The sequence below is a fragment of the Leuresthes tenuis genome, unplaced genomic scaffold, assembly GCF_036924035.1.
Source record: "Leuresthes tenuis unplaced genomic scaffold, fLeuTen1.0.hap1 SCAF_9, whole genome shotgun sequence".
In the NCBI taxonomy this organism is placed as follows: domain Eukaryota; kingdom Metazoa; phylum Chordata; class Actinopteri; order Atheriniformes; family Atherinopsidae; genus Leuresthes; species Leuresthes tenuis.
Window position 1 is genome coordinate 23,584,338 of NW_027325363.1, and position 25,333 is coordinate 23,609,670.

Consider the following 25,333-nt stretch of genomic DNA (forward strand, 5'->3'; position numbering starts at 1 on the left):
TTAAAAGCAGAACCATTAAACAAGATGATTTCTCTTAATTCAAGACTGTTCATTTTTAGCTTGTCCAGCTTAAAATGAGACAAAGCATAATTACGGTAAAGCACGCAGATTGCTGTCAACAAAAATGTATTTAGAGTTGGTTTTGTAACAGTGCCTTTTAATACATCTGTTGCTTTTCAAAATAGTACGCATTCACAATTGCGAAAGGCGTTGCAACAGAAAACATCGGCCTTGAGGTAATTATGGCTACGTGATGTTACAATATTCATTGTGTTACTGAACACTGATGATGATTACTTGATACTCAAGATACAGAAAAAAAGTATTTCAACAGTTTCAACGTTTGTAATGGTTGTAAACCTAGTTAACCATCATTGGCCTCTAGTAACTTTTAACTTTTTAGATCTATTATTTGCGGCAATTTTGTCTGCAAAACACACTACTATCCCCCACCCTCACACACTTGATTTTAATTGACCAGGGCAATGAAACTGTTGGTTGCAGTTGTGTTTTAACACCTTTACATCCCAATAAAAGCCTTCCATTCTGTCATGGCTTTTTTGTATGAGGTCGTCATGGTCTTGGTCATGAATAGAGTCCTGTTATATTTCTGTCTGAATGACAGACAGGACGGTTGCCACACACTTTGGATAGGTGAGATGCAGAGTGTAGCAGGATCTTCTGTTAACTAATAAAAAGAAGAAAGAAAGAAACCTGAAAGGGTACAACAGAAAAACCATAAGACACCAAAGCAAACTTTCTTTTTTAAACACAGGACCAAAAGAAAAAGCCAAAGCAAGTCTGTCAATGAAATAACACAATGGCACGGAAAAGACTAGCACTCCTGGCGGTGGCTCAAAAAGCCCTTTTTGTGGACACACCCCTTGATTGTTCAACAATTGTTGTGAACAAACTCTCACCTTAAGAACATTAAGCAATGCCTCACTGCCTCACAATGCTTTCCCATCTTCTTCGATGGTGTAGTTGGTGAAGCAAAGAGGGGAGGAAGTGCCCTGAACAGAGCTATGGCATGTTCCACTAAAACAGAAAAAATACAAATTTTCTCAATATTTACCTTTGTAATAATGGCCATTATGAGATTCATCTTGGTCAAATTGTTATTTTGTCACCATGAACAGTATTATAACTTTCTTTCCCTTATCACAACTATGGAAAAAGCCACACAGTATATAAGAGACACAGCAAAATGCCGTACCTGCATCCATGTTCGTGGGTGGCTTCATCCCTTTCTTCGAAACGCCGTAAAATTGCACCTTGGCACAGAAGTCTTCCCATCTCTTCTTTACTTCATCCCTGTATGTGATGTTGTCCTTATCCAGGATTCGTTGCTGCTCACTCATCACCTTAAATGCAATAAGTGTTTAAACCTACAACAATGATTGTTTTTTGGTGAGCTAAAATAACAAACTAATTGCTTGAAGATCCTTAAAACATGGGTAGGCATTGAGGACCTTTGTTTGCCTGTCCTCTTCTTTCATGGCATCACTGTCAATGAGGGCTCTTCTTGCTTCAAACTCGAGGTCAAGGAGTTGGTGGACAGCATCTTTGTTGGGTTTTGTTTTCTTGAACATCTCCTGCAGAGTTTTGTAATCTCTGGCCTGCAAGATCAGACTGTCTTTTCCAGCTGAAATGGAGCACAAAAATCAGAAATGGGTATCAAACATGTCAATCTGAATATAGGTTTGCTAGGTTTGCTAGTTGTAACTAGCAATCTGTTGCAATGACACATCATTTCAATTTCTTTCGTTGCATCTACAAGAAATACCAAAGATGAAAACTGTACATGTCTTTGCATTATGTTCCACTGTGTCCTAAAAAAGATGGATAAACTGGAAAAGTTGAGGACAAGATAAGAGTAGATAAACCGGAGCTGAAAATGACATCCTAATAAATATAAAGGGCCAGATGCACCTCATGCATCTCTCCTTGTGGCCCTCAGATTGATCCATCCACTGTTCACTGAAGCCTCATCAGAAATGGTATGCAGGTAAGGATAGCTGTCAAAAAAAAAAAATCTTAAGGAATAAACAGGGAGAAAAGGCTGGTGTTTGCCAAATTACAAGAAAAGGACTGATAATCAGTTGCAACAGGTCTCATAGAGTGATGAATCCTCCCCAGAGCCCCGACTTTAAGAGCACTGAAACAGATCATCTTGACAGAGAACGGAACAAAAGGCAGCTGACATCCAAAGAAGACCTTTGGGATGTCCTTCAAGATGCCTGGAGAACTATTCCTGAAGACTACTTAAAGAGATGAGAAGGAGGCTTGTCTCACAGGGTTCCGGCTGTGTTGAAGATAATAAGAATATAGATCATTGGTAATTAATGAGTAGTGGCTCGTGACTTTGGCACAGCTGTTTATTTCTTGTGATGACTGGATTAGAGTACAATCATGTTTGTGAATTTCAACTAGATTGTGCAAGGTCATTTAGTCACCTGAGGAAAAACGGGGGCAAAGTAGCGTTCTAATGCGTTCTTCCAGCACTGCGCCCGTGCTTCCTGAGTGAAAATTATCAATCCACCTGAAAAACAAGTGTATGGATAGTTAAATATATATCAGACATAGGGATGATTGACAGTGTGCAACATAAACAAACGCCTAAATAGGAAAATGTTATGCATGATATTCAGACATGGTGACCGATGTTGACATGTGGAAGTATGAAGAGATGCAGCAGGGGAATCCTCAGGCGTGCAGCTCTGGTTTGTACTTTTCATTAAGGTTTGATGCAGCTGATGTGCAGGCTTAATCAGAGGTTGCATGTAAGCCATATGTGCAAGTTCTCCTGACTAATGTGTAACAGCACAGGTGGTGCCGCACATAGCAAATACACAGCTGTAACGGAGAAGAAGTGGAAAGAGTATCTGCTCACTCCTAATTAACTTCATTATTGTAGCTGTAAATCCACCTCTCATCTATCTGCCTAAATACTTAAGACTGCTTCTGTTAGAAATAACTTTCTGGCATCTTTGGGGAGCGTAGGCCCAGCGAGTCCAAAATGCTTGAACTAGATCTGAACCAGTAAGTGACGCTTTGCTTTGCAGACAGCCGGCTCTGTAGGAACCAAAGTTATGAACCCTCAATATCTTAAGGGAAGCTCTGAGAGGTTTTCTGTGCCTGTTGAGAGCTGCTGCGTTGCAGCAGGGATCTCAAGTATAATAAGTGCAAAACAGTCATAAATCAAATGCTCTCAGTAGAGATGTAGGTAATCAGCTGTGGGTCTGCTGCGATGGAAACCACTGGGATGGAGTCACCAGAAATAGACAGAGAAGCTCTTTATTTAGGACAGAGACCAACAGCAGAGCAAAGTAGGAACTGGAGCTCCAGGAGTCCCTGGCATCACAGTCCAAAGTATCAGTAACTTTGTTGTAAAGTATCTACCTTTCTACCATTTTTAAATGGAATTTATATTACCTGTTTAATCTCCCCGTCTCCATCTTCAATTTTCCCCATTGTTTCATATTCTTTCTGTCTTCAGTCTGAGAGGTGTTGTTTGATTATTAAAACGTTATACTGTAGCATACTATAGCACCAGAGAAAACCCAGTTTCACTTCCAACTTGTAAGCTTGGTCAGAAACTCGCTGCTGTTGTTTCTCAAAAGCCAGGATATCCCACACCACCTTTTTTTTTAACATACAGGGTATTTTCACGTGTGTGACACATTATGAGTCACCTTAGAAGTGCAAGAGAAGCTTTTCCGCAATAAAATGGGGTTTATTTTTCTTAACCCAACCTGGACGTTATGTTGCTTGAACCTAAAAAGTATTTGTGGTGCCAACAACTCAACAAAAATGTCAGATCTCCAATCCTGAGCAAGTAGTTTTAATTTCCAAAGATAAGAAACAAGGGAGGTGAAAAATATCTATTTTGCAATAGATTTATTCCAATCCAATTTGACCTCCTTACGAGGACTTTGGCATTTTTAAACAAGTCAGCATAGTTACATGCACAGATAAGTACAGCTACAGTTATGCATCAACAAGGCCATTTACCCGGACCGCCGTCCTTGTCCGAGTAAACATGCTCTGGAGCCGGAACTGAGTGATTAAATTAATTATGTTTTATGCTGCGACGCTGTGGACTGTGTGCGAAAACCGTTTGAAGACAACCATTGTACATGTGAGTATAGCCAAATTCCCCAAACAGATGTTGTTTTTAAGTTACTTGAAATGTGAATTTGTGAGATAGTTAAGACAGCGTTGCAGTAACAAAATCTGGGTTTTATTAGAGCAGAGATACTATCTGGAAATTAGTTACATCAGTTGACATTTATTCATAATAGTATTAATATGCACTTTTGATTTATTGTTTTCAGAAAAAGACATAAATGATGCAAATGTGGAGTATGTGCAGAGCCCATACATGCAAGAGTGATTCAAAACCAACCACATTATCTTCGTATATTAGTCCGGCTTTGTTTACATGCATTTTAAAAGTCCAGTTTTGGTTGAACACACACAATAACTCCCCTTTTCTAGTGCGATGTAAATGTGCTTACTGGACACTGACTTGCTTTCAGGAGCTAATAATAGTGAGGCCAGTGCGGCAGATAAGAAGGACACCTGAAGAGACACTGACAGCAAGCTCTCTTCATCAAGCGGTTGGGAGGGAGAACGTGTAGCCAGAGGAAGTCTCCCAGACAATCTCAGGCTTTTTTGATGGTCCAACATCTCAAAAAGGGGTGCCATAATTCCCTCTTGGAGAGACTCCCCATTTTCTCCCACCGGCAGCGCAGCAACAGATTCCCGAACATGAGCAAGAGTTCACACTGACATACTAAGATTTGCTGGAGGACAGAAACACAGTGTGCCAAAAATTAATTATGAATCAACTCACTTAGAGGTCAGACTTTGACCCTAGTGTTTGGTATAAAACACAAGTGGATTGCACTCTGTTAAATGAGTCTGAATTTTCCTGCCTAACGGGTGGAATGAGGACTTATTTTTTGGACTGTGCAACTGTGAGAGCCAGAGAAATGGTCTACAATCACAGTTTGAACTACAATTCAAAATGAATTGCTATTTTTGCCTTGTTTCCAGCATCATTAGAAATCATTGTCTCCTTCCAACATTGGCAACACTTAGTCTTGTGCAAAGATATTGATGACACTAACTGATGTGATATCTCATTCTACCATCTGCCATAGAATTAGTCATTACAAATTGCAGTCTGCGGGAAGCTTTGCATATATTCATGAAGTCTGCTGCATGGAGCCATAGTTAAAAAATATCAACTTTTCTTTCTTCTTACTTTGCATTCTGTGTTCACACTGTGCATACTGTATAATTCAGACAACAAGCTGAGAGATGGTCTGTGATTACAGTGTGAGAACTGAACTGGGGTGGCTCAAACAAAAGAATCTGCTCCGAGCCTTTCAGGAATACTGAACTTAAAGAAAACTGAACTCCTTCTGTTCCACATCCGCAGAGAGCTCTAATACCACCGAAGCTCCATGAATAATGTATGAAAACATGAAGTCTATATACATTTCATCCATCTAAGTGAACATTTTTGGAAGGCAAAAAAGACTAAACTTGACATGTTTCTGACATTTTATACACTTGCTCCTCTGACTGACAGCAGACTGTATTTTTCATTGGGATGTTTCAGTTTGATTCCTTGCAACCTTTCCTGTGTTCCCCTCGCTGCTGGCATGTTAAAATGAAAACGGTATTCTCCTCCTCTCAGTCTAAAGTACAAATGAGCAGCGAGATGGAAACAGGTGGGGAGTGTAGATAAACTATTAAAGTCCGCCAGTGCAGTGGGATCCTGTGGGTGGAAGCTTCACAAATGGAAGATAAAAGGCAACAAAGCCGAGCACACAAATACACAAAAAATATCAATTAGGCCCACTTGATGCGGTGTCATTTTGTAATATATACAAGTGGGTATGCCTCACTGTGAATTGTGTGACGTACAGATTTAGAAATGTATCGTCTATGAAAGGTGAAGGTGACAGATGCAAAGTTCTAATAGCCGATACCAATTTCTAATGAGAAAAAAGATCTGATATTGTTCTTACAACCACTGCTATGTTTCAGACAAATCATAACCTGGCTTAGATTCATTTTTTTCCTCATCAATTTACCCGTAATGCTCCAGCATTACAGCAAAGGTAGTCGGTTGAAGGGGCTGGAAAGTTAATGGTTGCTTCTGGTTACAAGGCTGGCTTTCAGGTTATCTGTGGGAAATGTTCACTCTCAGCTAAGATGGGTCAGGAGCATCAATCCTGCAGGGATGATAATAATTGCCTCCATACTGACTGGTCTCACAGTTTGTGTATCTACATCTATAAAGGTTTCCATGTATGCGTCCCAATATTTTCTTCAACAGAATCCTTTCTGTGTCTGAGAGGTTGTTTCCAAACTCTGAGACCTTATAGGCAGGAGTCTTCCTTCCTAATAAGCGGTGGACTCTTCTTAAAATATTTGGGGACTACTGGGGGGTTAAGAATTAATCATAATCCCAGAAAAAAACAAATGTGCTTCATGTGAATATCCCATCTGAGTCCATGTGATATCCTCATTCATGTGCTTACAATGATAAAGATAGATGTAGGTGGCTTAAACTGGGAGAAAATGCAGGGTAAGGAATCTCTTGTTGCCAACACTTCCAGTCTGCTGCAAACCCTGTTTGTCATGGTGTGGCGCTGAATGAAATGCGCGGATTTAACCCACATTTCTCAGTCCCGAACTGCGGCTCTAGTTGAAAACAGAGTCGATTGGAAACCCACGCACACACACACCACACACACACACCAACACGAACACACACACACACTTCATGTGTCGGTAAGATTTTCGGTAGGGGTCGCTAACGTCCGTGTGAAAGCAGCAGAGAAAGCCGTGGTCGAGACTTCGGCTCCCGTGTTCACCAGCCCCTCTCAGACTGGGATTTCTCCCTCCGCTCGGCTTCATCCGCGGCGCTCGCGCTACTGGAAACTTAACCGCCAGAGACGGAGCTCGGTCTGTTGGAGCGCGGAGCTTTTGCACCTGAGGACAGGATACCATGGGTTACTTCTGGATACACACCGCGTGGATCACCGGCGTCGCTTTCCTCTTTGGATTTCAAGGCAAGGGAATCGTCTCATTCTTTTTTTTTTAATTGTCATATCCTGACGTTTTCCACAAGGAAACGCCGGAATTTAGAGGAAAAATAACACCCACGGTGGATGTTTAGTATGTTGCGTCTTTCCCTCTGATGCTCTCTCGAGGTACGAAGGTATGTCAAGTGACTTTCACCCCAGAAAACACCTGACATGGCAGAGGTGTGCAGTGGTCGCGCTGAGGTTACAGGAGGGCTGTTTGGTCGGGATAAAGTTGATGGTACAGTAAGCGTAGCTGAGTGTGAGAAGATGCTGGTGCAGCTGACTCCTCTCAGCAGAGTTATGACAGTAACATGTGGATGCTGCTGGGCTCCCCGGGGCTTTAGGATTACAGCGTAAAGTGTGAATATAGATCAGTGTCTTAATTGTGGCTCCAAGCCTACTGGAAACACTTCACTTTCACAATGGCAAAAGATAAATCAGAGTTCGGATCAGTCACTTCGGATTCTTTTTTGGCACCGCTCTCGTGCTGGCAAGGAGCCCGAAAAGTGCGGAGCGTGCGCGCGCCAGGTGGATGTGGTTCATGTGGGTGCAAAAAGGATGAAAAAAAGAGGTGTGCTGTGGGGGGAACAGGAGGGAGACCTTTGTGATAGAGATAGAAAAAATGGGAATTGGTTTTGACGTCTTCTCTCCTTGTAATTAACTGTCCGCAGAAAGTGATAATGCTGGAAGTGGATCTGCTCTGGAAAGAACTGTGGACTGTTTGACGTTTGCAGTTGCAAAACAAAGCTGCTCGTTTTGAGCCAAGGAGTGTAACAAAGAAAACACTGTTAAACACTCGAGGGCGAGAGGTGGAATTAGAAGAAGGTGTCAGAGAGAGCCACACCTTCCCAGCTCAGAAGGGCCACAGCACCATACATGTCTGTTTCCTCATAGAAAGGATTTCTTAGCACGGAAAAGGTCTCAAGGAAGGTGTCACTTAAAGTGGGTGCCACTGGTGACAGGTTTGGTCAAATACAGAGCCAAAATGTCCACCCAAACGTCTTTATTGTGGTTTGGATGAAGGAACTTGTCTCATCATGCACTTGATGCTGTTTGCATTCACCTGCAGATCCAATCTGAAGCAATCTTTGAAAAGCTGCTAAAAAAGAAATGCAAATCATTTTTCTATGAATGGGTTTCAAGGGTATAAAGTAGGCTGCGAGGTGTTGCTGTAGGGTGGTGGTGGTGGTGTAAGCCATGGTTGTAATTTAGTAAAAGAAGTAGCTGGTCAAAGGAAAAATACCTCAGCGAGGAAACAAAAACAACAGCTGCGGTGGACATCCCCAAAAGGAGTATGGAGAGAGCTTTTCTTCAAGAAAGACTCTGGTGGTGTTTGTGATATTAAATATCTGGGAAGGTGAGGGTCAGTTTTGTGAGGTCAGTGTTCTGCCCATATCAGAAACAAATGAACCACCTCAGCCAGTTCAGACGATCTCATAATGCATACGACGTCTTCTGTGAGCATATAAGCGTTTTTCGCCCATTTGTGGATTTCTGTTGGTGTTGTATTTTTAAATTGTTTCAGCTGTTCATATTCACGTCTCCTAACTGCAAATTAACAACAGCAATAGGAACCCAGCAACTGGCACATCACATTCCGCAACTGTTGCTATATAAATACAAAGCAGTGACGGTGGGAAGAGCTCAGATAGCTCCGAGGCTCCCATATGACATGGAAATAAATGTCTTAATGCCAGCCGAGCTCACTTAAAGCTTTTTTTTTACACATTTATGGCCCACAAAACCTCAGCTGGAAGAGAGGAAACAAAATAGAATTGGATGAAAGAGCTATAGTTAAGATTCCTATCACTGCCTCTCTCAGTTCTTGATAAGTTGTCTCTCGTGTAATCTTCCTCTCATTAGTCCAAACACAAATCCCCTCTTTTCTTCCTCTCTCCCTACTTATCAGCTTTTGATTGCACCTTTTTTTTTTCCACTTTGTCCTCGTCTCCCTGCTACTTAACGGCTCCAGTAATTTGGATGCTTTCCTTTGTTTGTTTGATCATTTGTGTCTCTGTTACTACTGGAAGCATTTACAGACTGTAAACTCTTTAACTGTTTCCTCTAAGTCTGGTCGCAGCGTCACTTTAAACTTGTCATCTGCTCAGACCTCAACTGATTTGGATGGTGACCCTGACTGCTGCCAGCTTTTAAAAGTTCACGAAGGACCGCTGTTCAAAAGGGGCTCAGAAATTCTCATTTGATGTGAAATGCAGTCTTTAGTGAACAAGTATTTATCCTCCACTGAGCATCAACTTTAATCACAAAGGTAAATCACTGCTCCACTCTCTCTATCGCGCTCCAACAAGGCCAGCTGCTTAAACATGGATCGTATTTTATCATCATTACTGCATTTGGATACTCATTCATTTTCTCCACTGAAATGAGCAAATGGAGAAAAAAAAGAGCTCTCTTAATAAATATCCAAAACATTTCTGTTGCCGTTCAAACAGACGACTGCAGGGGTTTGTTAGTGGTTCTGTTGAATAAAGAGACACGCTTTAGGAAGTCATTCATCACACCAAGACAACACAAAGAAAGAAGGTTTTCAGGAGCTTTAACGACGCTTGGCAGCTGATTATCTTTCAGAGGAGGACAATTGGATTTTGAGTACTTTGTCCTGCCTCTTTGTTCATTTATCTGATTATCTACCACTGTTGAGGTACCTGAAGCAGCCAGTGGTTTGGATTCGCCTGCATTTGCATCGGAAACAGTGTGGGACGTCTGTTTTCATCCGAACTGGGAATCTTACGATTCGGTTCGATTTGATGATTCATCTGTCATTGATCTGAAGTTTATGAGGACACAACTCAACGCCTTGCGTCCTTAAATGACTGCGTAGCTACACACGGTCACTTTTTGATTGAGCTGTGGCAATGCCTGGAATCTGAGAAGCAGCTCAATGAACGATTCTGCACAGATGCAGAGTGAAGAAATAATGGAGAACCTGGAGAAGACGTGCAACGGAACGGTCACCTTGCAGCAAGAAGAACAAACTCGTAGCTCCGGTTGACATTACTTTGGATTATTTCAGTGATATAGCAGAGAAAGGCAAAGCATAGCAGCAGGTAATTAAAAAAAAACAAAAAACATTTGAAAGCAAACATCGAGGCTTACTTTATGAATTTGGCAGATGCTTTTATCCAAAGCGATTCAGACTGGCAGGGTAAGGGGGTCTTGCCTAAGGACCCTTACTGGACCTTTCATGCAGGAGATCACCCACATGAAAAGTGGCAACTATACTATCCAACTACATTCCACTAGTCAGCGAACACAGGTGGAACGACTGGTCAGTGAGAAATTGCTGAGCGGTTGCTCCATCTCTGAGAGACGGAGGAGAATCACCAAATCTGTGGCAGCTTTCAGAGATAAAGATCTACCAGCACGTTTGGTTGGAGATAACCCCAGATGTCGCCAGCCGTTCTTGGCACTGCTGCGTGGGCAGACAGCTCTACCTGCACTCTGCAGCCAAATGAAATTCCAGATTAAAGGACTCAGTAAGTAAAGCTTGTCAAAGAGAGATTATGTGAGGTGGCTTCAGAGGCCACTGACTTGTGTGTAACGGACAATATGTACAGTAGTGAGTGAGGTCACCGAGGTGACCAAAAATGATAATCTCAGATTTATTCCCCACCGAAAGAAACGTTTCGCTCTGTCTGAGCAATAAAAATTAATTAGAAGCAAAGTTGAAATGAATTTCCCTTTAGGCTGAAAGAGCAACAAACAGGCCCACAAAATCTGGCTGTTTAAACACGCCTTCAAGCTCAATCCATACATGTAAATATACATTTGACTTATCTAATATCAAACTTGTCACTTTGACAGATGAAAAGGTGCCTCTTTTGTAATGTTGTGGTCGAAGAAGAGGGAAAAAAACCTTTAAAATAGACTTTGAACCACATTTTTGATGAATTTAGTGAATTGTTTGGTCACCCAGCTGTAAGACTACAGAGAATCTGGAGGTGGAAACATACGGTGCTTTAACAGAGCTAGCATTGGATGGAGGGAAGCAACACCTCCCGGCTGCATTGAAAGCACAACACGAGTATCATGGTGGCAAATACAGCACTGTGCAAACGTTTTGGAACAGCCTCTAATATCCCATTGGATTGTCAGGACTCAAGCCGTCTGTTACGTGTAGGTCCCCCCCCCCCACGTCAGTGATTCAGAAGTCAGTGTTAAGTGGTTTAACAAAAAATGAAAACAGGTTCCTCTGAAAACGATCAGGTGTAAGAGCTGAACGGAGAAGAATAGAAAAACTTTGAAAGACCTTCAGAAACCAGGGAGAGTTATTGCTGAGAGATTACAAGAAATTCCAGCCCTTTGAAAGCCAAACAGGAAGAAATTTGGTGTGGCTTAAGACCATCTTACAGTGCTCTACTGTACTGTTTACATTTGCAAGTTAATTAGATGTTTTTTTATCGAAAATGTGAAATGCCTGATATGCATTTCTCCCTCCTAATGCGAGCGAAACAATTAAAAACATGTGATTCCTGCTGGCTCTCTCTCTAGTTTATCATAGGCACCCATACTAACCTTCTCATTTCCCATCATTGGCTCTTTTTTTGGGCCAGATCACAGCTGGCTCGAGTAAGAGTCCCATGTGGGCGCACGGTCTAATTAATTCCATGCAAAATCATTTGTACACATGACTTTAGAGTTAGTGGATGAAAAAAGACTCAGTTGTTGTTTTTCACGACAGGTGAAGAACAGCAGGTGAGAGTGAAGATTCACCCTATGTGGGTTTGGACGTTTCCTTTAACTTCAATCACAAGATGGATCTGATTAGATCCAACTTTAATGTCATTGGACAGTATTCAAGTACTTGGACGAATAAAAAACCAGGCAGACCTGAAACAGCAAACCCCAGACTTTCTGTAGATCAATGTACACCGCTTCTAAACAGGGCTGAGGACGATGACACGTTCATTTGAGCAGCGGTACTGAGTTACATAGGGAAGACACTGGATATATATATTGATACCAGAATTTATACCAATTCTACTGATCAGCATTATGTTGATATCGTTTTTAATTGTTTTGAGACAGAGACCAGATAGAGCAACACCTTTTTCAAAATCGATCTTGCTGTCTTCTACCGCATGCACACCACATTCATGCACTGGGGAAACATGAAAGCATGCGAGAGACAGGCACACACACACACACACACACACACACACACACACACACACACACACAACAGCTATCACAAAGACGCTGTCTGTGTCAATTAATCTGTTAACGGACAAGTTTTAAGTTAAAAAAAATGTCATCAGAGCCAAAAGCACGTATAAAGAAGGGTTTCAAAAGGTCCACGTCTCATAAAAGTAGTCTACGAGTTACAGAAATAGAGCGTTAGGTAAATGCCCTTTGCTTAAAGGTACAGTATAATCACTGAACATGTCTACATGACACTTGAAAGAGCCAATTCATTGTGTTGGTGCGACCAAAAGCGCAACATTGTTCAAGATGTTAGTCTGACTGAAATCACACAAAGTCAAGCTTCCAAAAGCCAGACAAACACTACAAGATGGTGCCACTGGAGTTCAGGTTGTTTCTCGACTCAAATAGCCTCATTTGCTGTTCACATTCACCAAAGTTCCAACTTTTTACATCTTGTGTGGATACAGCCAAATGTTTCTTTCTCCAGACAGCTTAACGTGTCAGACATTGGGATGAAAAATGACATGTTACATTTTCAGACCGTCGCTCTGCTCTAATAAATCCTGATCTTATGGCCACAGCATCATCAAAAAAAATCCCACTCTGAATACCTTAAAGACAAAGCCTGCAATAAATTTGGTTACAGGTATGATGATCTCCCACAGGGAAAGTTTTCTCCTGCAGAGCGCAGCATCGGACACTTGTGTGAATGCACAGTGGGACGATGACGGTGGTCCAGTTAAAAGTCTGTCGCTGTAGTTCCAATCAACTGTGCCCATAAACTGTGGTGAATAATTCTACCCTCACCTATCTTGAGGCATCGGCACCCACTGTTGCCTTACAATAAAAAGGTTCCTGGTTTAGGCTGTTTGCGGGGGCTTCTTTCCCCAGTAAACTGTAGCTGTGTGACTTATTTTTGTCACACTTTGTCTATGCAAAGAACATTTTCCTGACTGATATTTGCCTCTAGATTTATGATTTAAAAAAATGAGGTCTACAAATTATTTAGTAGATGCCTGCTTCCATTCTATTTTTATTGTCATTACTAATTTTAGCTGCTGAAACAAGCAACTGACTCGGTTCCACATACAAAAATTCCATTGCGAGGGAGAGACATGAACGCATTATAGATTTCATAAAGTACTGACTTTATCAGCCTTAATTTGCCTTACCAAGTGCATAATATATTTATCAGACATCTAATGGCCTACATATGTCTTCATAAACCTAACAACAACAACAACAATGCCTGCTGGAACAACAGAAAAAGAAATACCTCTTTAATCTGTGAACCAAATGGAACAATTCTTTGATTGATCTTCTTCCCCGTGCACGTTTTTCAACGACCAACAACGTGCTGACAGTGCCGCTTACCGTGCCTTTAAACCAACGCTTTTCTGTATGTTCCTTTCTGCGCTCCAGTGTCAATAAAAATCTTGGGTGACACTGTATTATAGGATTACAAGATTAGTGCTTTTTGCCCTGCTTAAGTGTTTACCCATTAAATCCCACATCCACCTATCCAGTGTCAATTAATCCTTTATTCAAACAGGTAATCCTTTTGAGAAAAAAGAAAAAGAAAAAAGGGAATGGGGTTTGAACCAAGATTGAGGTTTTTTTTCCCCTTCTGTGGATCAGTGCATTACGACCAGAGGACTGAGTCTGGTGGTATTTTATTGATGACACAGAATGTGAAATGATCACAAATTCTGTTGATCTGCTGTAGATTTAGTAACACTTTATAAACAGAATGTGTGGCTATTTAATGACAGCCAACATTAGATTGAGAAGCTCGGTAGCCGTAGTGGAAAAGAATCTTTCAAGCTGGACATAAATTGGAGGCAAAGCGTGTGAAGAGGTCTGTGTGGAAATTGCTGTGAATTTTGCTGGATGCTCTGTCCTCGCTGTTGTGATCAAAGCCAAATGCAGTGATTAGTTTCACTTGGATTCCTGACATTTTCCCCGTGCATACGTGCCAGATTTGATTTTGTTTGGAGTGCTCTTTGAGTGATACTGGGCGGACAGACAGAGATACGAGCGCAGCTCAACACGGATAAGAAGGACCGCGGCGAGGCCTTAGTTAAAGGATGAGTCCCTGGAGGAAAGCGTTAGCGTGGCCAGGATACTGAACCTGGACTTTGTGGATGGAGAGTGGGGGTGTGGAATTGGTTGAGTCAGGCAGTTTGTCAGTGAAGAAGACAGGATCATAGACTGTGTCACAGATGTGTGAAGGATGCATGCGTGCTGTGAGCAAGTTAAAAGTTGTCTTTTATGGCCCTCCTTCATCCCGGATGAGTGTCCCCATCTCCACAGAAAGAGGCTGTCAAGCAGCGTAATAATGCCTGTCTGCAGAGGAACACACACTCGTATAAGACAGAAGAATACGATAAAAAAAAACAGTGCTGTTGAGGTTGATGGAACTACTATAACTATGATATTGATGTGTGGCAATTGTTGATAAATTGACCCATTAATCACAAATTGGTGCTTTCCCTGTTCCCTGAGAAAAATGAGCATGAATGAACTCAGTCACATACATAGGAACCTCTAATCAAAAACTCCATTAACTTTTCCGTCAGCTCACTCGTTGCAGAGGACGGGTTAGAGGCTGACGACGGCAGTAAAATCTTGTGGGTATTAATATGGACGAGGCGCCGCATCACTGAAGTGCACAGCAAAAAGGGAATATAGATCGTCATTAAAATGATCTGTCAGACTGTTGCAAGGGAAAAAAACACAAAGCTTCTTCTGTATGTCCGTGATTACTTTTTCGTTATTGATTTATCTGTTTGCCATCGCAATCCTAAGTATGTTATTTTTTTTAAGGCCTTGGTTTCTGTTGCGTTAAGATGAACACATCATCTCACGCAGATGAACACATCATCTCACGCCTGAGAGCTGCCTTTTGTGTGGGCAACGCTGTGGAATTCACTGGACAGAACATGTCAATAACAACAATCCAGCCTGGAGGCACAGTGCCATTTTTCACCAAACTGTACACAAACATTAAATTAGCCTCACATTTGTGTGCGCTTTCATGGGCATTTCTTCTAGCACACATCATGTTGTGTTTGAGGAAATGATTTCTGCCTTTATGGCTGAAGGCAAATGCAGGCCAGCTGATTCAGAATACAACACTGTGACCTTCCAGAACACACACTAACTTTAAGTCATTACTGATTAAACTCATGGTTTTACTGACATCAAAATAATTTTTAATAAAACAAATAATTAAGAGTCAACCCAGTTCCAAATATGTACTGACTGATAGTTTGAGGGTAAATATGCTTTTTGAAAATAATGCAGTTTTAAAGAGCCGTAATTATGCTTGTTTACAGTTTCATGCTTTGATCTTGTGATTCAGTCCAACAGCTTTACCTGTTTTAATGTGATACACACAAATCGTTTGTCTCATACTGGACATCACTGCTGCAGCTCCTGCCGCTTTCCGTCTGAAACACTCTATTTGAGCTCCTGTCTCTTTAAGGCTCTCTTGTTTTGTCCTCTCCTTTACGACAGTGAGTCAGCCATTTTAGGACTGTTTGAAATGACAACTGAAACATTTGATTTACTATAACGTGCGCTGCAGTCTCATCACATGGTTCTCCTCAAGTACTGAACAGAGGATGTACAGTACAAGAGTGAGCATGATCCCATCATGCCTTGCTACTTGGAGCCAGGCAGAGTGTGCAAATGCTGGCTAACGCTAGCTAATGCTAACCCCAGCTAACATTCACAGCGTGTAATTGTGATTTTCTTACCTGTCTTTCTCTAACCGAGTCGCATGATTTGAGAAAATATTTGTAAAAAAAAACATGCACAGGAACAATGTTTGACACTTAGGTCGGAACCATAAACTTGTGAGCTTTTTAAATGTTTGCACATGAGCCACAAGAACGGGGCCGTCATAGGTCCAAAAGTTTGAGCAATACAAAAAGTGTTTTGTGTCGGTGCGATGGGTAGAGATGTTAATTACGTGTTCTCAGCCAAAATTGGCAAATTTATACCGTACACGATCCCTGATTTTACCCTGACGGTGTTGGTTTATCTGACTCTCAACCGGGAACATCCAACGCATAATTATGAAGCGCTGGCTAAGCTTATTCCTGACCGAGCCCTTTCTTAAGTGAACACTATAAAGCAGGTTTCTGAGTGGAGTATTACCCTTCAGCTGTTATGCAAATGAGTTACATGGTGATATAGACATTGCCTTTTTCAGCAGATCTTTTCTACACTTTATGTGATATCTCATTCGCAGAAACCCTTTACGCAAATCATCTTACGTTTGATTTGCTTTTAAGTGCTGCCAGTTCAGTAATTCACCCTTACTAATTCGCTCGAAGCTGCGTCATGCTCGCTGAACAGTTCTCTTCTGATTTTTATCTAAGACTGAACGCAGTATTGGACTTGCTCTTTGGTTCATTTGGTTTACGCCGGAGTTGTGAGGTTCCCTGTGGAGCAGCCGGCGTTTTGTGAAGCTTTCTTTACTGACAGACTACGGCGTTTTTCTGGGTTCAACATCCCACACGCTGAAACAAAAGTATGAAATACAAGAGGAGGAAAGAAGGGACGGTTGGGAGACAGAAGACAGGGAGACACTACTCCCGCCCTCAGCTTTTCCTCTAAAAGCATGCAGTTTGAAATGGTGCAGCAAGCCTTCATGGATCCACAGCCTCAGGTACAAATCTCTGTCGTCTACTTTGGACCTTGGTTTTGGCTGTCAAACAGTTAAATGTTCACTTACTTTTTAACGGCTCATTTCTCCGCCATGATCTCATGTTCTGCTCTCTTTTGCAGTGCATGGAGAACTACAACCATGACCTGGTCCTGTGTTGCTTTTTGACAAAAGGCCCGAGTCGACCCAGATTTTGTACCATTTGTAAATCAGTTCTGGCATTAGTCATCTGAATTTTAAGTTTGAGACTCCAATTTTTTTTTTCTTTCATTAATTTTTCAATTCATGTAATTAGCTTGCACGACTGACACACATCCCTCCTGATTCCAGCTGTAAACTAAGTGTATTAATGAACCTGTTTGCGTTATATCAGGTTATTCATTATTAAGGACATGGCTGCTTTGATTGATGGGTCAGATCTATGCTTTACTGGAAAATGGTAGTCACTGCTCCGTCCATCAGTCCAAAGTTTTTCTATTTGACTGGCTTATTTCACATTAGCTTTGGCTTTCCACTGTGTGGTATTGACTGTGGGATTTCAAATGACGAAGATGTGTGATGATCTCAGTTTGGTCAAACTACAACAACTGTCACCCCTCCTCACCTGTGTTATTTAATGACATACTTGCATTGCTTTGCATTGCATTGTTCTGACATAATCTGACTTATTCCCCCCTTATGTGCTTTGTAAAAAAGAACACAGAATTGGTAACAGTTAACAAACGCCATAATTTAACATTTACTTTTAGGATTTTGCTGGCTAAAAATGATTAATTATGTATCTATTTTTTTTTTTTTTTGGCTGATCAGTATAGGTAGACCCTTCATACTTTATAGCACTGCAATAAAACTTTGCAAGGTTTGGAATTCATGCACTGCACTTTTCCTCACATAGTTTGCAGAACTACCTGATAGATTATTTCATCTTAAGGGAGCTATGATCGATCAGGCAGTGTCTCAAGTAAAGCCTTTTTGAGGGCATTGCCAGTACTTGGAACTGGAGCCAGATCTCTCACACACACACACACACACGCCCACACACAAGTAATACATAGAAACAAAAAAAGCCTTGCAATCACCCGATAAAGGCAGCACCGCAAGCAGCAGACCAACGTCCAACAGTAAACTAAATTCAATGCGCGGTGAAGAAAATGTCACTGGAGATTACTTGTCACTGGTTGAATGATGGGCAGATGCGAAGCCCACATCTCACAGTGACAGGGTGTTCTTTTTATTCAAAACCCAGGCTTTCATTTGAAGTAACTAGTGAGTAACTTGCACATAGATGCGGACTGAATTTCGGAAATCATTTCCAAGGATTCTCTGATCATTATCAGCCAGCGTTCATCCTGAATGATGCGTTCGTTGCTCAGGAAAAGAGTGGGACATCGTAGCTCAGGGTTCAGTAGCCTGTTTGAGTGAATCTACCAGCACTCGTTGCTCCAGGTCCGTACTGTTCTTTTATAACCTTGGTAAGGTTCTTGTTAACTTAGTGTGTTGTGCTCGTTTAAGCTTCTCGTTTAATTTTTATTTCAAGAAAATGGGGCTTATTTTTTGACCCCAAGAAGTTGTTATTCAATGACCAAGAAAAGGTTGGTTAAATAAAGTGATATGATGCACATGGTGCCAAATACTAACTTCTTCATTTCTAAAGTTGATACTTATCATAGAATGTCGGTTAAGATCACACATTAGTAAATGATGCTGCATTATGCATCGAAGGCTTCATATACTCTGTGTGATCGGTGATTGTATTGTCCGTACACCGGTTGCTTTAAACATCATTCCGCTGTGGCGCGTCAGACTTCAGAGTTTGCCATGTGATGTTGAGGAGGTAGATGATGCGTGTTGTTGTCAAATCCAGTGTGATGAAATTGATTCAGCTGGGAGGAGTACCACTTGGCTGATTTCGCCGTATTGGCGTAATTTGTTGAGCAACATTTGGAAAGCATCGTTGTCTATATTTGGAAGAAATGGAGTGTATCTCTTTTGTTACCTCTCCTGTGGGTTGCACATCAGTAGATTGGTGCTCATGATGACTCCTCTGAGAGCTCAGAAGCCTCTCACTGGGTTTGGTGCGGTAAATGATACTCTTGCGTTAGTGTGTGTGTATAAATGCATTGGTTTCAGTGGCTTTTCATGCACAGCATCAAAATGTAATAATGCCATCCTTCTCAGCATTAGAACTTCAAAATGAGCGTGTCATAATTTTCTTGATACAAAGAGTGTCACTTTTGGCTGACAATCTTTTTTCTTTTCTTTTTTTTTAATCAAAGAATTCATTGAAACGGTAAACAGATGATTGTGCTTCCAATGACTACAGTGGAAAACTAATTAGGTAAATGAGACCAGGAAGCTTCACCACACAATAACAGCTCACCCATGATTTTCATCATTGAGCTCAGTCACAGTGCTGGGCTTTTTGAATTGAGTTACTCTGCAGTATCAGCAGGTGTGGGACGATTCCACAACTTCACTGGTGAAATGAGCTCCCTTTGCAGAGGAACTAAAGTTGAGCCTGTGGTGAACGTGAAACAGACACATTTAAACTTTCAATAAATGTATTCTACATTCAGACTGGCACCACCTTCGGGATGCTTTATAGAACCTCTTCCTCCCTCTTTGGTCACTGGTCTCCACCAACCACCATCTTCTGCCTAATGGACTTCAGTGAGGAGAAGCTTTAGAATTAGATTAGAGACTGGCTGATTGCTGCTCAATTATACAGTAATGACAGGATGATGTCCAGCAACAGTACAGACACTGTGTCGCCTTTTCAGCAAAACTCTATGTCTGCTGATGCGTTTAGTCTGAAACGAGACCTGTTCTTTTTGCTGTTTGTGTTTGATAATTTCATGGTATGCCATCCGGTTTTCTGCCCTGAGCTGTCTTGCAGCAGTGACGCTAAACAATTGTAAGTTGGGCTGGACGATATGGGAAAAAGTCATATCACGATAACTATTTTTATATCAGTCGATCTCGATATATATCACAATATAAAACATGTTACCTGTTACTCTTAAGTGAGATTGAAGATATAAGAAGGTTCATTTTTAATTAAATATTTATTTTCTGTCAAAGTTGAACAGGACATGTAACACTATACAACTATTTCAGAGAAATACAGAACAGGTGTTTTAAATTAAAATCTTATATCTGACCGGTCAACTAATCAAAAATAGTTTGCATTCCCTGTGCTGGGTGGCGCTGCTTCAGGTGATGAAAAAGTTTAGCCGTATTCCCTGTGTTTGTCGGAACATGTGCTCGACATAATTTACACTGCACATTTCTCTGTTTCGTGTCGGACTTCAAAAAAACTAAATACCTCCACACCACCGAACTTTTTGGGCCCTTCTTATCTAAAATGTCATCCCTTACGCCTTGGGTTGTATCTTCCATTTTCGAGGGAGCACTCATTTTCTTTTTTTATACGGCAGCAGCAGAAACACACAAACACGCCACGACCAGCTGCTGGCATGGCTTTATTCCAGCCACGTGATTGGTTCAGCGTGGTGCAGCTCACGTTGCCATTGGCTATTCGTATTGTCTGTTAAAAGATGGACGAACGTAATATATCAAAGTATATCGAACATGTTTTCTATTCCTCGATAGCTATCATTATCGTTTTATCGCCCAGCCCTAGTTATAGGGATGAAAAAGCTTCGCCTGGGCCTGACTGTCGGAATCCAGAGTGATATAATGACAATGAAAAAGGTGTTCATTGCATTCTTCTTAGTGTTAGAATTTGATTTATTGAAGTTAAAACAGAGAAAAACCTGGAAAACGCAGATTAGCAAAAAAACAATGTCAGAAGGTATGAGCGCTTAGGATGTGAAGTCCATTGAAGGAAGGTATATTAAAAAAAAGTAACAGATAAATAAAAATGTTAAAAAGAGGAAGTCAGAAAAGGACGTTTTCTGAAGCATCAGAGCTTAGAGGACTGATCAGTTTAATGTCTGTCCACATTTTGCGGCTTCAGTTGTCTCATCCAAACTGTCCACATGAGCGAAAGCTGTATGGATGATGCATAATGAAGCTCATTAATGGACAATTACGGACTTTAAAGCCTCATCTCTGAAGCAGATGCTTAGATTGATCAAATTTGAATCTTCTTGAAATATGTTTTACTGGTCTGGGACTTCGAGCTCACGTCTATCTCATAAAACAGTGTTTTACGTGGTCCCATATTCACCCCAGAACAAAGCAGGCTCTGATGTGTAAAAACATTGATCAACTCATTTTTAGGGTTGGTTACTCTTCTGTTAGCCATGGCTGGGCTTACAATGTTGTGTTTGTTGCAGATTGGGGTGGTTTGAGATTCTGACCTTTAGCAAAAATAGCAGGGTTTCGCCGTCCTGCGATACTATAATTACAGCTCTAAAATGTCTCGTTTGGAAATGTTCTACATGAAAAACATCTCTCAACTTTTCCATTGAGCACAGTTTTATTCTCAAACAACTGAAAGAATAGATGGAACTAGTGAACCTTTGGAATATGTATGGCATTGGGGGACAAACATAGAAACAATGCACATGATTTAATGAGCTTTTAGTGAAGAAGCACAAATGGCACTTCTGTTATGTCAGCTGTTGCTGATCAGAATGATAATCGCATAATGCTATGATATCGATTCTAATATGTCAATTTTGATGCTCACGTACACATGAGGACAAAGAGAGCACCAGAGAGTGTATCGACTCTGAACACACGTGTTCCCTTTTTGCATAACACGGTGATCAAAAATACCGGAGCCTAAAGGCTGATTTTCAAAAGCTCAACACAACAGCTGAAGATTTTAGGGGACAGAGGTGACCCATACTGGAGTTTACTATGGATCTGTAGTTATTTTACAGAGAAGCCGTACTTCTCCGCTCTGTAAAGGAACAGCTGGCAGATATTAGTTAGTTAATTAACCTCACCAATCCTTCTCAGCAACAGGTCTAGTAGGCTTTTTATTTCACCGGTGCCACACAGGCGTATTTTCGTAGCTAGTTGCGAACGTTTATTTCAAGTCGGAGTTACAGTGAATTTGGCACGAGTGGTGCATAGCATGTCCACGATGTTGGACTGCCTCCCCCCTCCGAGCCATAGTTTTTTTGGTGTCGAAAAGTTCTGAAGCCCTCCACTTCTTATTCTATCAGCTACTTCCACCAACTCAAGGTGGGGGCAGCTTTTCCACAGTTTCTGTCAAAAAAACAACTTATACGACAGTAACTGTACAACGGAGAACTTCGGTAGTTTAAACACTGCAACTTTTAAAAGCCTTTGTGCATTTTAAAACTGGAAAAACTGGCCCTGTAGTGCCTAATGGTCATTAATAATGTATTTTTTTCTTTTATTTAATGATTGTTCACTGTCATGCAGGCAGCCCTCCTCTTGTTGGAAATGTATCGCTCAACCCTTACCCATCCAAACCAACAAACATATATGAGTTCTGGTTCTCTTGCGTCTTTCCTTTTTGGTTTTGCTCGTAACGAACAGGGACCGAGTGGCTACAGTCGTATAGTGGTTATGATTATTAGAAGGTGATGAGTGTTTTTGTGTTTGTTGGAGTAAATCACTGTGAGAATAGCTCAACGAGCTTCAAAATTGGATTTTCAGATTCCATTCATGTAAATACACTCTTTCTCCAGATTACAATAACAATAGTTTACTTATGTACTCATCAGCTCTGCCTTATGTTTCTGTGAGTGTGAGTATAACATCTGCTACGCTGCACGGCTCAGTTCGGTGTAGAAGCACCTGCTGAGGGACTTTAATGGCACCTTGCCAGGCACGTCTCTAACACGTGTGCAGTATGTGAGGAATTCCAGCTCTACCCAATCCACTGCAGTCCATTCACGCCACTCCTACTGTTGTCCCTTCTTACTTCTGCACTCTTTAGTTATGCTTTCCCTCTCCCTTACAATCTGTTTCAAATTATTATCAATTGCATTTGCGCTGGCATCCCCTGCTTTGTGAATTGCATGAATCTCTTCTCCATGATATGCACGTGCTCCGTTTTCCCTCGTACACCCCCACTAGAGCCTTATTGCTCCTGGCAGCATCTTTCAAATGCTGTTTTGATTCATGCTGGAGATTCCTCGAGAGCCGGGCTTCATCAGTCAAACGCAGCTGTGTAACCTTTTGTTGCTATAAATGGTTGAGCCTCCTGTGACACGTTTCTCAGACTGCGATTTATTCATTTTTCCTTCACACAAGGTGAACAATATGAAGCAATTCAACAACTTAGTGAGCAACGAGAAAGGTCGATATTGAAAGATCAACAGTTAAGTCGTTAATTAGACATCGTTTGGATTGAGGAAATAATTAATGTGGATTTTAGCTGGTGATACTCTCCACTTTACAGTCTTGCCTCAACACTTGAATAATGTTTTAATGGTGGGCTGTTTGTCAAAATAAAAACAAATCTGAGGTGTGGGTAAAGGATTTAGAGTTTAAAGCTTGATGCTTATGACAATATCATGATTTGATGCTGCAGGAGCATGTGGTACCAGAGTTGCTATCCGGTCCCTGTATAGGCAAATCAAGAGCTGTGTCCTCGTTCTTGGCACGAGGTCAAACTCGTTTACAGTGTGTGTTGTACTCCGCCAGGGCTGCCTCTTGTCACCCATTCTGTTAGGGATTTTCATTGACAGGATCTTGAGGCGTAGTCGGGGAGATGATGGCATCTGGTTTGGGGACCTCAGGGTCACATCTCTCCTTTTTGCGGATGATGTGGTTCTGTTGGCTTCTTTAAGCCGTGACCTTCGGTGCAATTCAGCTGTTCCAAATCAGAGGCCTCGGTTCTCAAATGAAAAAAGGTGGAGTGCTCTATCAAGGTCGGGGATGAGTCACTGCCTCAGATGGAGGAGTTGAATTATCTCTGGATCTTATTCACGAGTGATGGCGGGTTGGAGCGAGAGATGGACAGATGGAATGAGGCTCCGTCAGCAGGAGTGAAGGAGCTGCTCTGGCCCGTTGTGGTGAGGAGGGAGCTGAGCTGGAAGGCTGGAATTTACTGGTCCGAAAGAATGACATCATGGACACAAGCGTTTGAAATAGGTTTTCTTTGGTGGGTGGCTGGGCCTTAGAGACAGGGTGAGTAGCTCCACAATCCGGAAGGATCTTGATGAGAACCGCTCCTCCGCATCGGAAAGAGTCAGTTGAGGTGGTTCGGGCATCTGGTTAGGATGCTTACTGGGCACGTCAGACTGGGAGAAGGCCCCACGGCAGACCCAGAACTTGTTGGAGAGATTATATGTCCCTTCTGGCCTGAGAATGCCCCAGGAGGAGCTAGAGAGTGTCACTGGGGAGAGGGATGTCTGGGCTTCTCTCCTGAACTTGTTGCCCCCTCAACTCGACCTCGGATGAGATTTGATCTTAGCTGATAGAAGCAAAACATTTTATGCAACATTTGTACATTTTTTACTATTCCTTGCTTCCAATTAATAAATCTGGTTGTTAATACATTTGTTTGTTATTTTTATATATCCATTTTCCAATTTCAAGTTCATATTGCGATGACATTGGTATTGGGAATGCTTTTAGCCACTATAATGGCATTTAAAAAAATAAGATATTGTGGCAGCCAATGTCAGATCCATCGCGGTTTATCTAAAGAAATATCTGAATCATCTGTGTAACATATCCCTGCAAACTCCAGTGATGTTGCAGTTCCACAGTGGGCGATTTGTCGGGCCACATGAGAAACTAATAAAGTTTTAAAAACAAGCTGAATGACAGCTGTGTCTCTGGTATTCTTTAACGAGTTGGCACGGTACCTGGTTGAATGCCACAGTTAGGTCGAGCTCAGTGCACCGATGCTCTCCGTGGTCTCTTGTTGGGCAGTTTTTCATATAAGCTGTCAGTCCTCGGCCTGAGTTTCATCTGTCCATTTCTGCTGCCTTCCAGCTGCCAATCATCCTTCTCAAACTCTCACTCAGAGAGCTTCAGCGGTCTAATGCCTTGGTGTGACAGTTAGGAACTTTACAGTAATAATGATATGAGCTGTCAGCCTCACACTTACCGGTGGACTTCTCACTCACTGCAGCTTCCCCCTCATGTGACATTGTGGAAGTGAAAAATGATTAAGGTCACTTCGCTAAAAGTTCAGTGATAGTACTGAAGTACTCCATCTCTCTCTCTCTCTCTCTCTCTCTCTCCTGCTTCACCTGGGCCTTCACTGTGGGAATACAGCAGCTAAATTAGCATAACAAATTAAAATCAAATGCCTCTTCCCGTAAGCAGAGCCTCATAGCAACAGAGCTCCAAACAACTCTTTATCTTAAATATGTCCCCTGCTATCAGCATTAGCACAGCCGAGCGACCACTCGGCACACAACATGATTCATCTTGGCATTCCTTTCAGTCCCATATGAAACGGGATATAGATAGCAACCGT

The 25,333-nt window shown here is 41.7% G+C and overlaps 1 protein-coding gene across 1 annotated transcript in view; it reads left to right on the top strand.

Annotated features, from left to right (window-relative positions):
- The first annotated feature begins 6,875 nt into the window (after window positions 1–6,875).
- Window positions 6,876–25,333, top strand: part of lsamp (limbic system associated membrane protein) — a 488,114-nt gene continuing 469,656 nt past the window's right edge. Inside the window, exon 1 of the mRNA XM_072392920.1 lies at window positions 6,876–7,094. Coding sequence (XP_072249021.1) covers window positions 7,031–7,094 — 64 coding nt within the window. The 5' untranslated portion in view covers window positions 6,876–7,030. The remainder of the gene's footprint in view (window positions 7,095–25,333) is intronic.